Raw genomic sequence first — 14,462 nt, forward strand, 5'->3', positions numbered from 1 at the left:
GATATTTATCTGTGTAGTATTTGCTCCAGAAAATGTCTTGAAGCTTTTGTGGTCTTTTTGGTCCTTCAATTATGTAGTTGTTGTTCCCAACAATGTCTTGTTTTTACATGTGATTGTTTGTCACTTCTGAGCTGTTTAGGACATCTGTTAATCAAACATTTTTTCTGTCACTATGAAAATAAAGAATATCACAAATTTTCTTAGTTAAGTGTGGTGTTCTGTACCTAGACTCTTACTATTTATTGTAAGTAGCTCTTACTACTTAAAAATATGCTTCTAAAAGACACTGCAATCTTTATACCTGCAAAGGAATGTTGCAAGTTCCATGAATATCTAAGCTTCATAGTGAAGCTAGGTTAACTGATGTGTTTAAAAGTCTTAGTTGTCAAGGCATAGAATTGTAATTTATGGATAGTCTGTTATGTGTATGAAATTTCAGGTGATTACTGACACATAAACCATCTGTTCTGATTGCTCTTCTTAAAAGAAATTCCACATTCAGTCTCTGCAATATACATAAATCAAAAGATATAAAATATTCAGAACCAGATTTATTAATGTGCTGTTAGTACTGGGGAGCAGCAGTGACCCAAGGGTTGCTAGGGGTTTTCTGCATTCCTGCCAGGCATTGCAATACCTTCCCAATGGCTCCTTAAAAGAGAGGCAGTGCAGGTTCTCCTGGCTGTCTCCTCACTTCTAGCTGCTTTTGTACTGCTGAAGGCCCTGTGCCACAGAACAGCTCCTGGTCTCCAGGACCAGTGCTAGAGGCTTGCTTGTGCTGCTGGGTTCAGGGCCAAGGAGAGCAGATGGGTTGTGCCCACACTGAGCCCAAGTCTCCACTGATTGCCAGATGGCAGCCACCAGCCATACACACAAGAATTTCTTTTTTGTGTTGTTTGGTTTGGTTTTTTGTTTGGTGGGGGGGTTTTTGTTGTTTTGGGGTTTTTTGTTGTTCAGTAGTTCTAAGGTAATCTAAGTGGTTTATTACAGACTTCCAGAGCAGTGTTTAATATCCTTACCAGGACTTGAAAAAATATAGGCTATTTATTTTGGTTGTGTCAGCACAAAGCAGTTTAAAGGTACAGAATTGTCTAGAGCTGGAGAGCTGTGTGGAAGCAAACAAACCCAGTATGATGTCACCAGCCCTTCTGAGCTGTTCCTGCCATTAGAAACAGGGCTTTTTCTTGGAGGAAGACTCACTAGTTTTCTGCAAAGGTAGCTCTGAGAACAAAGTAGCACATGGACGCTGTGGAAAAATCCAGAGATGAGAACTGAAGAGTGAACTGAGAGGTGACATGACTTGACACTGCAGGTCTGCTCTTACTTATAAAGTAACTGTAGCTTTATGTCCTTTCCATTCTCTCTGAAGTTCTTATGCACAAGTCTGCAAGTGCCAGGAATACTGGAGCTGGCTTCTTGGTATCTCGTTCCTGTCACAGGGCTGTTCATCCATAATAGATTATCCAGAATTTGTGCTTTTAATTTGACATAATAAATCAAAATTTGCAAAGAGTATAGTGGTGTCAGATATAGTTTATTTAGTCCCCTTATGTTGACTATTAGCTCAGTTGATTCAACATCCATGTATCACTTCAGATAATCCAAGCAGAGATGATATGGGAAAAGAATTCCATTCAGTTTGATTTTCATGTTGTTAAACCAATTTAGAGCTGCAGGTAATTTGATTCAGTGAGAATATGATCAAGTATGTACAGTGGATGTTTTATGTAACTACATTGATACAGTGCTATGAAATGGCACCTTTTTGCACCTACTGACAAGATGGAGTTTAATCATAAACTACTAAGTATTTCTGATTCCACTGAAACACTAAAAACCACAGATTAGTTGTCAAGACCTGAGGGAACCAAACTACCGTAGTAGTCATGACCAGCCTCCCCTGGGACCCTGACCTGCACTCTCTGCCCATGGCCCAGAACCTCCCTTTGACCTCAGCCCTGCTTCTTGCCAGAGCTACATTGTGACCAGACCATCTGCAGCCTGGCTGCCTGCTGGCTGGGTTTCACGGCTAGGGCCTCAGCATCTGCTGCAGCCCTGAGTCCAGCCTTGTCTTCTGCTGTTTCTGACTTGCCTTCCCTGGGCACACTAGACCTGACTTGGCTCTTCCTCCTCTAACAGAGCAATAGTCTAAAGCTCTTATGTTCCTGGCACTGCCTTATTTGGGTGCCCCGGGACTGCATCATTGCCAGTGAGCAATGTGTGTGTATGCCAGTGAGCATGTGCCAGTGAGCATGTGCCATTGAACACACTGTGTGTGCTGGGATCACCCTTTGATCCTGGATTATCTTCCCTCATGAAGCAGCCCAACTTGCTGCTCTCTGCCTATTTCCGATTTTGCTTTGTGCCAGTCAAATATCCCTGCCCACACCCACGCTGCTTGTTCCTCTTTTGCACTAAAAGAGCTAAGGTCGGGTTGAACCTTCTCTTGGAAATCATTTTGAAGAATGAACTTCTTTAAGGTTTCTGCAATGTTTTGTATAAGATTTTAGTGAAAAATCATGAAACAGAAGTCCTGTTTTGACAGCTTTCTTCTGTAGCCTGGACTAGCTGACCTTCTTCCAACAGGCTACAAGAGACTTGTGTGACTCCTTTTAAAAGAAGTGAGTGTACTTTTAAGACTATTAGATTCATCCAGTTAAAATCTCCTGGGAAAGGGTAGGGAGAGACAGAGATGGACAAATGCTGCATTACTTCTTCCTAAAGACTAAGTCAATGAGAGGAAATTCAATGTGAGAAACAGCCGATAGAGTACAAGAATTTGCCTCAGGATAGATACTTACTGTTTCTTTGAAGAAATTAGTGTGATGTGAAAAGAGCGTTAGCCTAAAAATTTGTAGAGTGCTGACAGCTTTTTATTAACTTTTTTTTTTTTTAAGAAAAGGAAAAAAAAAATCACTGATCTGTGAGGAACTGAGAATTCTTTTCCACTTTTTCTTCCTTTTTTTCCCTCCAGAAGAATGGAAAGGGGGCAGAAATAATGTTTAAAAACTTCATTGTGCTCTGATCCTTCAGACTGATCCATATCTAGAGCCCCTTGAAAGAATTCACGTTTTACAGTTTTTTTATTTATTCTGGTGTCTTGGTTTGAGACAAATTAGGAGGAAATGTCCTGAGATTAACATGTCTTCTAATGGAAGGCAGGTTTCTGCAGCCCCTCCCCTACAGGTTTGAAAGGAATTTCTTGGAGGAAAGTGGAAAAAAACCCTGTTTATTTAACAAGGAGGGTGCACGTGGGCACAAGGAAAAGAAAAAAATTAATAACGTTAGATAATAAACCTTCCTGTTGTGGAGAAAGATGGTGGATTTTTTAGAGTCCTGTTCACCTTCTCCCGAGGTCCTTTGGAGCTGGGGTGCAGAGCTGCAGGGCATCCCCTCTGGGCCATGATGTGGGGCTGCTGGTGCTGTTCTGGTGGTTTGGACCAGAGCAAAGCTGAACACTTCCAGAAGAAGAAGAAGAAGCCATAGTCCCGGGAAAAACTTCTTGCCTCAGCTAATGAACAAGAAGCTAGCTAAAAAGCAAAGAATTTTAACTCTCTGTCTCTCTCCTGAAAAAAAAGAGCCAAGAGCTGGGGAAAAAACTGAGGTAGTTATCTGTGTTTTGAACATAGACCACCGAAAGAATTCCACCGGGTTCCCGCCCCTCTCCCGGACCTAGCTTAAGGGTACAGGATTCATGTCTGGGCATAAAGCAGGCAATAGGGAATACAGTATCATACAGTCACCCCAGGACATCTGGTTTAGAGAACAGCTGTTTTCACTTCCCTACTTTCTTCTTGCTTTCCCCTCCTTGTTCCAGGATGGTCCAGGAGTAGATTTTTCTTTAAAATACCATGTAAAATTGGTCGGTGTTTTATATAAATTATAGAAAAGTATTAAGCAAATATCTCCTTGCAAATAGTTTGAACCATAAGCTAATTTTTCCAAAACAAGGAAACCTAAATTGTATAATTGGAGTAAGAATCAAGGGGAAATGAAAGCTAGATGGTGATTTGAGGAATAGATTTAAATGCATAAATCTGTGAGACATATTTATATATCTAAGACAATCTGTAAGTCCCCATTGACATATTGGTAAGTACAATGGTGTTTAGCCCTGCAGTTGTTCTGTTTTCAGTTTATTTGGTTTATTGGATAGATTGCAGTGAGTAGCTCTGCATGTAGATGTATTCTGCCATTACAAAGCTGCTGTCAGATGTATAATATAAAATTTAAACTCCTTCTAACCTGTGTATAATACTGATATTATTATGCTATTAGAAGCTGTTGTAAGGGGAAGCCTGTGTCTTTTTTTTTTTTTTTCCTCTCCCCATTTCCAGTAATTTTAATCTAGGAATGAGCAGAGATGCCATAATTTCAGTTTTCTACCTCTTAGCTCACTTTTGACTAACTACTGACTCCAGAACAGAAGTAAACATTTCATAAACCAGCATTGAAAAGCAGCACATTCAAATTAACATAAGGTCTGAATTCCTCCATGATTTAGAGATTCCTAAAGTTACATAGCAACAATGTTTCATTTTTTGTGTTCCTTTGGCCATGTATTACAGCTATTTTTTATTTGAGGAAAAGAAGCCTTAAGTGAGAACTAAATGCTAAGGACTTCTTTGTGTGTGTCTCAGTAAATGTATCAATGTAAGCAGCAGGATTGCTGTGGTAATTACTCCGTTTGGTACAGATATTAATGCTGTAACAGTAACATCCTGTCTGATATTGAAATCATGTAAATGCAACTGCTCTGGTACAGTGAGAGCCTGCCTCTATAGACCTTGACCTAGTACCTGCTAGATTTACACTCCTGTGTTGTGCACAGAGGACTTCTGTGTGTTGTTAAATGGGAGACAGTGAACTTTCTGAAGTGTTTGTAGTCCTTGGGCCTCAAGACCTACTCCTTTGCACTATGATTACCTCCTAACTTAGAACCGAAAGTAATTCAACCTTAATTGTGAGAATATTCCGTTCCTAGTTTAAAGTCTGTCTTTATAATTTTTTTCTTTAATTCAGTGAATTGGACCAAACACTAGATCCCAAACCTGTAGGTAACAATATTCCTAAGAAGTAGCTAATGTTGGTTCTGCTCTCAACTTCATTGCATGGACTGTAATGATGCTTTTGGAAAGACTTTGTGGTTGAGAACTTCATGCTGTTAAATTCACTTCTCATGCTTCTTTGCTTGGAATGCTTTAATGGCCAAGGAAATAAGTTGGTGGGAGTCATCCATCTATGCAAAACTTGCATAGTGATTTCACAATACTTAAGTATTATACTAGCATGTAGCATTTAGCTAAATAAAGAACTCCTGTTTTCCAGACCTTACCAGTTCGGAAAATTCCATGCAAAGCCAATGCTCCTTCAGGGTCTTTTTTTGCACGAGACAACACAGCAAATTTCTTATCCTGGTGCAGAGATGTAGGTGTGGATGATACCTGCCTGTTTGAATCAGAAGGTTTGGGTATGTATTTCTTTATTCTTTATGTAGTAGTTGGTAATTTTAAATAACTTTTCCTTTGTGTTTAGCCTTGAAAGACAGAAAGGCTTTTTAATAGATCCTGACTCTAAATCTGACCTGTGTTTGACTGTGTTAATTCTGCCACTTGTCTGTAGAATGAACAAATAAAGTACACATCATGTAATGTTCATTTAAGTCAATTTTAAGAGGAACTTAAATGAGAGAAAAACCTTGCTATGTTTTCTTGCACACAAATGATTTTTCACCCTACACATACTTTCCTTGGCATGGAATGCTGTTCCTTAGTTCAATGTATAAGATGGTGCTTTTCTGTTTTGGGAGAGTAGGATACAAGTACACGCTCAGTTCTGTCTGCAGACATTTGGCTATTTGTGCAGATATAATGAATTGCACAGGAGGCAAGAAGATACAAAATTTTTCTGTTTCCTATGCTGACCATTTTTTCCAGCTGGTTCCCTTGTGCATTTCTGGACAAAAATTATCCAGTACTACTGCTTCAGGGTGTTTCATGAAAAGAACTGTACTGCTTAGGAAATCAGTGTTCTAATACTACATATTCTTCATTTTTTTAACTCTTCTCTCTTCAAAGGAAAACTTACGAATCTTGATTTCAGAGTCTTTCAGCCAAATCTTATTAAAGAAGAGAGTCCAATGTTTGTTATCTGAACTCATATAAAAGTGTAAAACAGTCATGGTGACAGAGCAGATTCTGTGGAAGAGAAATGAACACACTGTGCTGAATGAAGAAGCTTCTTTGTTCTGTTGCTCAAAAAGCCTTTGCCTTTTGAAGCTCTTACATGTGTTGTGACTGATCTATTTCCATACTTTTACAGTCTTGCTCTACTTCTGTAGTCTAGCACAAATATTTCTGAGACAATTTTTCTTTTTCATTTGTCTGTTCTTTTATCCTGGGAGGTTTTTTAATTACATTATTTCATATGTCTGGGAGAAAATGCTTAGCACAGGACAGCTTAGTAACACAAAGGAGACAAATAGTAAGTAGAATATATGTATTGACTCTATTTTGTTAATTAAATCTTCAAGATGAAATTCTTATTTGATATGGTAAATCATGTGGAAGATGAACAATAATTGTAGTTTTAATGATTTGAAATGGTGAAGAAGTTGGATATTTACCTAGGACCAAGAAGCTTGTAAACACCAGGAGATGCAGATCTCCAGTGCCTGGGATTGGCAGAAGAACCTCTGGTTGATAGAATACGCCAAGGTATTTGGAGTTTGTACTGCTATGGTAAGCCCAGCGGTTTGCCACTGTTGCACAAATTTATTGTGCACTTTTAAGAAACTAGATCTTGTTTAGAGATGGGATTGACATAGCTGGAATACTGACATTTCCTGGTAAGTTAATTTTCACACATACACAGTGCCTTGCCTGCCATAGTAAAACACAGACAGCAAATACACCTGAAAAGGTGGTGCTCCAAAGGAATTCCTCACTCAGAAAACTGTAGTGAAATATAACTGAGTGTGCAAACCAATGCTCTATTTTGTTGGATTAGTGAATGATTTTCTTCACTGATTAAAAACTAGGTTCTGTTTTTCTTCCCTTACTATATAATATACTAGTAGAAAAGATTTATGGTGCTGGAAATAGGATTAGGACTTGATAATATTTTAACCCATTTTTATGAACTTTGAGAAGGAGCTGGTAACCATGCCATTAAAAAACCAAAATATTGATAAATCCAGTAGCTATTATTCTCTCTCAGTTTAAGCATTAATCCAAAGTTTTGCTTTCTTTTGAGATTTTCCTAATGCATTAGAAAAAATGATAAATCGTAACAGTTGCCAATCTAAAGCTTTTATGTTCCTCTCTCTCCCACAAATCACTTCACCAATGCACAGGAGGCAAAAATTCAGCAAAGGTAAGTAATATCAAAGGTTCTTTTCAAAGTAGTGAGAAATGTGCGCGAATGACATTTAAGTCTTTGCACTGCCTCATTGAATTCTGTATTTATTATGATTAATTCTGGTGAAATTATGGTTACAGAGGTAACTGTTTTCTGTATTTTCTTCTGTTTTTCCCCATGGCTAATAAACTCAGTAAATTGGTGTGTAAATTGTTAGTGATAAAGCAGCTTTTTTCTGTCTGTATTGGAGAACCTTGTGTCAATGTTCTCAATTGAGTAGATTTTTATCCTTGCTTTTTACTCTTATTCTGTCTGCTTTATGGTATGTAAATACTATGTTATTTAATTAGAGCACACAGTGATATTTTCTTCATGCTACTGTATCATATAAAACATTCTTGAGATCTTCTTCTGGCAAATATGTATTCTAGAATTATAAGAGTGATTTTGAAGATTAAGTGCACTGAAATACTTGAATGATGGATTTATGACACTACTGATTTTGAAAAAAGTACCAAGTATATTAGAGATCAGCAAAATGAGATCTATACTAGCTAAGATATTAATTGCTCTTATTTCTCATTACTTAAAAATACTATCTCATCATGATGAGTTCAGAAGTAGTTTTTGAAATCATGCAGGTATAACTGCACACAAATACATCCAGCACTCCCAACTTTTTAGCACTGAGACTGAAGTGATATGAAGGTATTCCTCACTGGAATGGAACTGTCTCAAACAGAGCCTAGAGCAGATGGGGGCAGTCCATGCCTGATGAGCATGCAGGTAATTGATGTTAAGCAGAATCTTGAGTATTCCTAGAGGCTTGCTTCTGCAAAGGGTTAACATTTCAGAGCTGATCCAGACAAGCAGGTGAGCAGACATATTCATGTCATTTTGCTCTTGTCCTTCACTGGTGGACTAATTTAGCAATTTATGTAATTATTTAAAGTTAAGCACAGTTTCAAATGCTTTGTTGGATTTGGGCTATTCAGATGAGCTAAACAAGGAAACAAGATTGAAGTCTTCAAAATAAATAGAAGCAAAATAAATAGAATGAAAAATAGAGGTGCTTGATATACTAGTAGATATGATTATGCTGTCTAACCAGTAGTTACTTTAAATATCATTGAAAGAGAACAGTAGAGAGCTCAAAAGTTTGAAGACTTGTCCTACTAATTTGTTAATAGTCTATAATATGATGTAGTTTGTCTTGCTGAAGGTTATCATGCTTTAACATAGGTTAAAATGCAGACAAATTGGAAACACAGTTTCCTGTTAAGATTTTTAACACAGCCAGAGCTGACTAGTAGCAATTTATCTCTAAATGCAGAGACATGGCAGGAAAGTCTCCAAGTTAATGCCTTTGCAAAGAAAAGGTGGCTGGGGTACCTGCTGTATGAGCTGCAGCTCATACATTAACATCTGTAAAAATTATAGCAACAGAGTATGTAGGGATAATCTTAAATGCTGCAAAATAGAGGGACGCTCTGCATGCTCCCTGCACTCATGGCCAACTTTAGCATGCTTGGTTTTGATTTTTTTTATTTTTAAAGTTAGTTTATTTAAAGAAGAAGGAATTAGCTTTGCTAATAGCAAAAGTCATGATTCAAAATTCAAATTTTGACCATCTGTGCAAATCTTGTGGTATAGTGTCATTGAATGGTCTTCTTAGATGTATCAGACTATGTAGGACTCTGAACATGATGTGCTAACTCTTTGCAGTGTAAGGATGTTAATACTGCCTGTAACTCCTCTGTTCCTATAAGTATACTTTGTAAATTCCCGTGTATAGGTTTTAGGGCAGCAGATTCACACAGCTATGGTAGTTTTATTTATGGAAGCATTCTAGGTGGAGATATTTGTAACTGTGCTCATGCCTGTAGAGTATAATACTCAAAGAACACTCTTCTTGGACAAATAAGAATGGTAAGATTTTCTATGATTGTTTTAGTTAAGTGAACTTAAAGCATAAGTTCTGAATTCTTTGTGGTAATGGAGTGTTGTTGGATGATTATAGGATTTGGAACCAATGAATATTCTGCATCTCTTCCATGATAAAGTCTACCCGCCAAGAAAAGGGTTTGCCACCAAGTGTGCAAGCATGCTGATATGTCATTTGTTTGGGGAGTTGTTGAATGCTGTTGATGGTTAATGTTTTGTGCCTGTGTATTCTATACACCTGTTCACACAGTAGATGACATGGACTTTTTTGATGCAACTGATTGATTAGAATTTTATGGACAGGTTTCCTAAATAAAAGCATTTAGTATTTTAATGGAAATAGTAAACTGAAACACAAACACCTCTGATCTCTCTTATAACATTGTTGGTTTAAAGGTTATTTTAAAAAATACTCAAATGTTGTTTGCTTAAAAATATTTCATACATAGGGGAAAATTATTTTTTCAATTAATACTGTAGTTTATTTGGTTTCAAGATGCAAGTTTTTTCTGTTCTTTTATACTGACACATGTACATATTGTAACACCGTGTTAAAATTTACATGAAGTTGCATCAGAATAAGATTTTGTCCCATCTTTCACAACTCTTCACTAAATTACTCATAATATTACTGAATATGTATGATTTTGAGGACTATAGAAGCATCCTGGACTCAGTGTTGTTACCACTGGATTTGCATGTTAAACTAATGAATTTTAGTAAATTATTAGTGTTTAGATGATCTCTATATTTCTTCTAGATGAATTCTTTACTATCCTTAGATCTAATATGTTTTACACCTTAATTGTTTTGAGACTTCCGTAAGTGATTGAGCTGAAACAGGGCAGGGAGTGTGGGTGAGTGAAGCACAAGTGTGTCATAGCATAACTCTCATGCAGAAACATGAGAGGGTAAGTTTGGGATAAGTTAACAGTGTTGACAAAGCAATGTTGGGGGTTTTTCTTACGAACAAAAAGCCTTCTGTAGGATCAGAATAAAAATGAAAGGAAAAAGTGAGAGACAATAGGAAGAACGATCAAAGGACGAACCTTTTGGAAAACTTTACCTAAACTAGTGTGAGTTCTGATGACAATTGGAAGTCTGTGACAATAAATACTTCATAAAACTCTGCTTCTAGTGGGCTAAGGAATGCTTTAGAAACAGAAATCATATTTACTTTTTGTGATTTAGCTATGCCTGATATCTTAATCTTTAAAACAAACAAAAAAAAAAAGGTAGTTTATGTTAGAAGAAAGAGTGACTTCATTAAAAATTGTTTATAAAAGTGTTAGGAGCCAAGATTTGCAACTTGGCAGGAAGATGTGAGAAGTTTATTTCTGTATTGTGATTGGATATTCTAATAATTTAAAACAAACACAAAACCACAAACAAAGCAAAAAACCTGAGGGTTTGTTGTTGTGAACTCTCAGTTTAAACATGTTCAGCAAACACATGGACTCCATGTGAATTGTGTGTTCTGTCTCCTCACAGTCACACGTTCTGATAGTGCTGAAAGCAGAGGCTGCTCCTCCTCTGCTTCTCCTGGTAGCATCCAGGCACTGAGGTAAGGAGCACTGGGGAAGGGACCAGTGAAGGATGCAAAAGTGTGGTGAACAGTACATGGAAGTACATGGAAGAAGCACAAAGGTTAAATGAACAAAAGAGAAAGACCTCTAAAAAGAGAATGGGACAGCAACAAGATGGGAAATGTTATTGCCAGAGAGAAGCAAGGATAAAAACTTCTAGGAGCTGAAAAGGAACTATTGTTAACAAAGAGTGGCTGGAGGTAGCATGTTAAGATGCAGGCAGTGAGGACAGCAGATAAGAAGCATATAAAGAGATGAGATGAGATGAGATGAGATGAGATGAGATGAAAAGCAAAAGGGTCTATAACTGTCAGGACACCTAAAATTAGCACTATTTCTCTATCTTCCCATTGCATTCTTGTCAAGCAAATTCCATCAGTGAGATTCTCTAATATATGGATATTTCCATTCATTTTATGCAGGGAATCTGCATACAATAACATTTGTTTGTCTCTGAAATCCCCACATACATATGCTGTATAGTCCTCAGGAATGCTAATATTTTCTTGTTATAAGCACTCTTAGGAGATGACCTGATGTTGGTTTTTGTGGTTGGTTATTGTCTGCACAGGTCTTCATCCTGTAACAATTATTTCACTGTCTCACATTGTTCAGTGTGAAATGCATGAAATGTGCCTAGATTATGTTGAGTCAGACTTGCTAAAGGTCTGTGAATTTTGTTTGGGTAGAGCATTGTTTTACATTTTAAATCAAATTCTCTTCTAGCTATATTTATGGATCTTTTTGCAAATAGTAGTAGTTGAACCTCTCTTTCTCCTACATTCCAAAGTCATTCAGATATGCATACGAATGAATTGCAATTGACTCTTTGACTTTTCCAAACCCAGTTTATTTCATTTAGATTTTGGGGGATGCCTTACTTCTTAAAATCAAGTTTTATTTTGGGGCTGTCCCAACTGGTTTAAAACCAAAGTATTAGAATACACTTCTAGGGTCATGAATGTAACACTTTAAAAATACTGATTACTAGTATAGGTAAGTATTTAATATAATTACTGTGTTGTAGTTCTTGGGAAGGAAGAATATTGAAAATAGCTGAATGTCCAAGTGTTCATCATTTATATTCTTAGTAACAGATGGCTGAAGAATAAATATATCTTTCCTAGTGCAGTGCCTGTCTAGTTTCCATGCTCTGCAGTTTCACTTTTGGAATTATATTTGGATGAGATTAGAGGACAAATACATACCTCTCAAAGGGCTACACAGACACTAGGAAAAGATTTTGGGGTGGGTATTCAGCTCACACCACTTACACTTATTCATGTCAGTGGAGCTGCAAGTTGAAGTCACAGAAGCCGAAGGTCTGCCCCAGGGTGTTAGTTACCTAGAGATGTTTAAAACCTAGAGATGTTTTGGGTCTCATACATACATAGAACAAAGTTATTACTTTCAGAGCTTTAACTAGACATTAAAATATCTTTTTCAGGTATGGTATTTTTTCTTCATGCATTTGAGTTTGGTGAGTCTTTAGATTACAGATTGACCTTAACTCATTTTAAAAAAAATATTTTGATGCTGTTCAGTCTTTTACTGATTTATACAAATCATCACACAATTACTTTTTGGTCTCAATTCAATCTGAAGTGTAAGGTGAAAATTTTTTGATTATTGTGGAGATTTTTAAAACCTGATTTTTACCCACAACATGAGGGCTTTACTCCAATAGGTATTTCTGAAGAGTAGATTACAATGTACTCATAATTACTTTTTTCTCTTTTCTTCTGTTTTTCCTTTCTTCTTCTTGGAGTTTTGGGGAGTTGCTTATGCAAACAGGCACAGACTTTTCTTCATTTATTGATTTTGGATTTTGCTTATATGCTTTGCTGAACTTCTTTACAGAACATTACCTATTCTGAGTTGTGGGGAAAAAAAATGTATTGCTTTATGGTGGTATTTCATAATTGTTATAACATGCCCCTGAAGGCAAGGGTAACAGGTTCTTGCTAATAGATTCCTTTTGGCAGATGAGAGTGAAACCACACTGAATGACTAGTGTGTTTATATATATATATATGGCAGGTTTATTTTAGATTAATTTGGTTGCAGTGGAAATGAGGTATGTAGCCATTTTGGTTATTATCATCTATAGAAATGCAACAATATAAAAGTATGAAGATATTACTTAAGAAAATGTAGGGAGAAAAGAGAGAAAAGATAAAAATAGAGAGTGGAGTAAGACTTAATTGTTGCAATTTCAGTGTCTCTTGTTTGAACTGATGGTCATAGTCTTGCTCCATTGAGGGTGGGGGAAGCCCATGAAACACCAGATTCAATGGGTTAATATACAGTCCGGTTCAGGTGAGAACATCCAGGGTACCTCCCCTGGCGCAAGGGTTTTGCACAGTCTGTTTCAACCCTATGGATCATGTGCAGTCCTCTGGTGGAAGGCCCCAGAAATGAGTCTGGGCACACTTTAGGGAACTTTGATGGTTTATGACACCTAAAATATGTCATCTGCCTCTCACATCAGTGCAGCTGAGCCAGTTATGCCCATCAGAAGGGATGTATGCCTTCAGGCCTATGTGGAAGTGTGAGTGTCCCAATACCTTCCACAGAGGGGTTTTTTACACCTGAGCCAGTTATGTAAGGGAGGACATTGCCATGACAAAAAGCACTATCCCACTTTGTAGAATCTGCTTCTTATGAGCCTTTTCCCTTATTTGGCTCAAAACCCAGCTTGTTGTTCAACAAAAGCTGGTTTGTTGTGGTCATCCTCTGGGGGTGGGTGCACACCTCCTCTGTGCCTGGGCTGCTCTTAAACAGTTCAAATGTTACACACCCCCCTTTCCCCACCCCCCCCCAGAAACTCTCCTCCTCTCTTTTGGTTAGGGAGTGCCAACCTGGACTCAATTAAGCACCTGCTGCTTTTGCAAATGGATGATTGGGACATTAACCCTTAACATTTCAGTCTCTCACAATGAGAAGATCATGCTGTGTCACAGCTACTTCTGAATCATAAAAAATCTATTCTATGTGGAATCCAGGCATGGACACTTGCATATATGTGTGTATGTATAAAGAAGAAACTTTTTTTTGTCTGTTTGGGAGTTTCGTACTGTGAAGAACTGATGCCTAAAGCATTCTAGTTTCATATTTGCTTTAAGAGTAGATGTAAAAATAATGCAGGACCAAATTTATAGTGAGGTATATCTTTCTTAATGCAACTTTGTTTTTTTTTTTTATTTAAATTGGCTAAGAAATATAGTGATCTAAAGGACATGAATTCTCTTAGTCTGTAGAAAGAAAGGTATCACTCTAATGTTATTATTTTTGACATTCTACTAATGAAAGTATTCTGCCAGATCTTTTGATTATTTTTAAAGTTATTAACTGCTTGCAGATTACGAATTATCCCAAATAATTATTCAGTGATTTAGAAAACTAAATGGGACTTCTGAACTGTTTGCACTCTGAGAACCATTCATCAATCCCATCCTTTTTATTCCAGTAAAATTCCACTGCAAGCCAAAGAAAACAAACATTTATCAGTCAAGAGTTACAGATGTTGATGATTAGGTTCCATTCCGTCACTAAGATCTTTAAAGTAGCTTT

At 37.2% G+C, this 14,462-nt stretch overlaps 1 protein-coding gene across 1 annotated transcript in view; it reads left to right on the plus strand.

Moving 5' to 3' along the window:
- Positions 1–14,462, plus strand: part of GAS2 (growth arrest specific 2) — a gene marked incomplete at both ends in the record, with an annotated part of 70,996 nt that overhangs the window by 19,840 nt on the left and 36,694 nt on the right. Inside the window, one exon of the mRNA XM_082283712.1 lies at positions 5,329–5,470. Coding sequence (XP_082139838.1) covers positions 5,329–5,470 — 142 coding nt within the window. The remainder of the gene's footprint in view (positions 1–5,328; positions 5,471–14,462) is intronic.

Source organism: Coloeus monedula, assembly GCF_965178545.1.
Source record: "Coloeus monedula genome assembly, chromosome: 6".
NCBI classification, from domain to species: domain Eukaryota; kingdom Metazoa; phylum Chordata; class Aves; order Passeriformes; family Corvidae; genus Coloeus; species Coloeus monedula.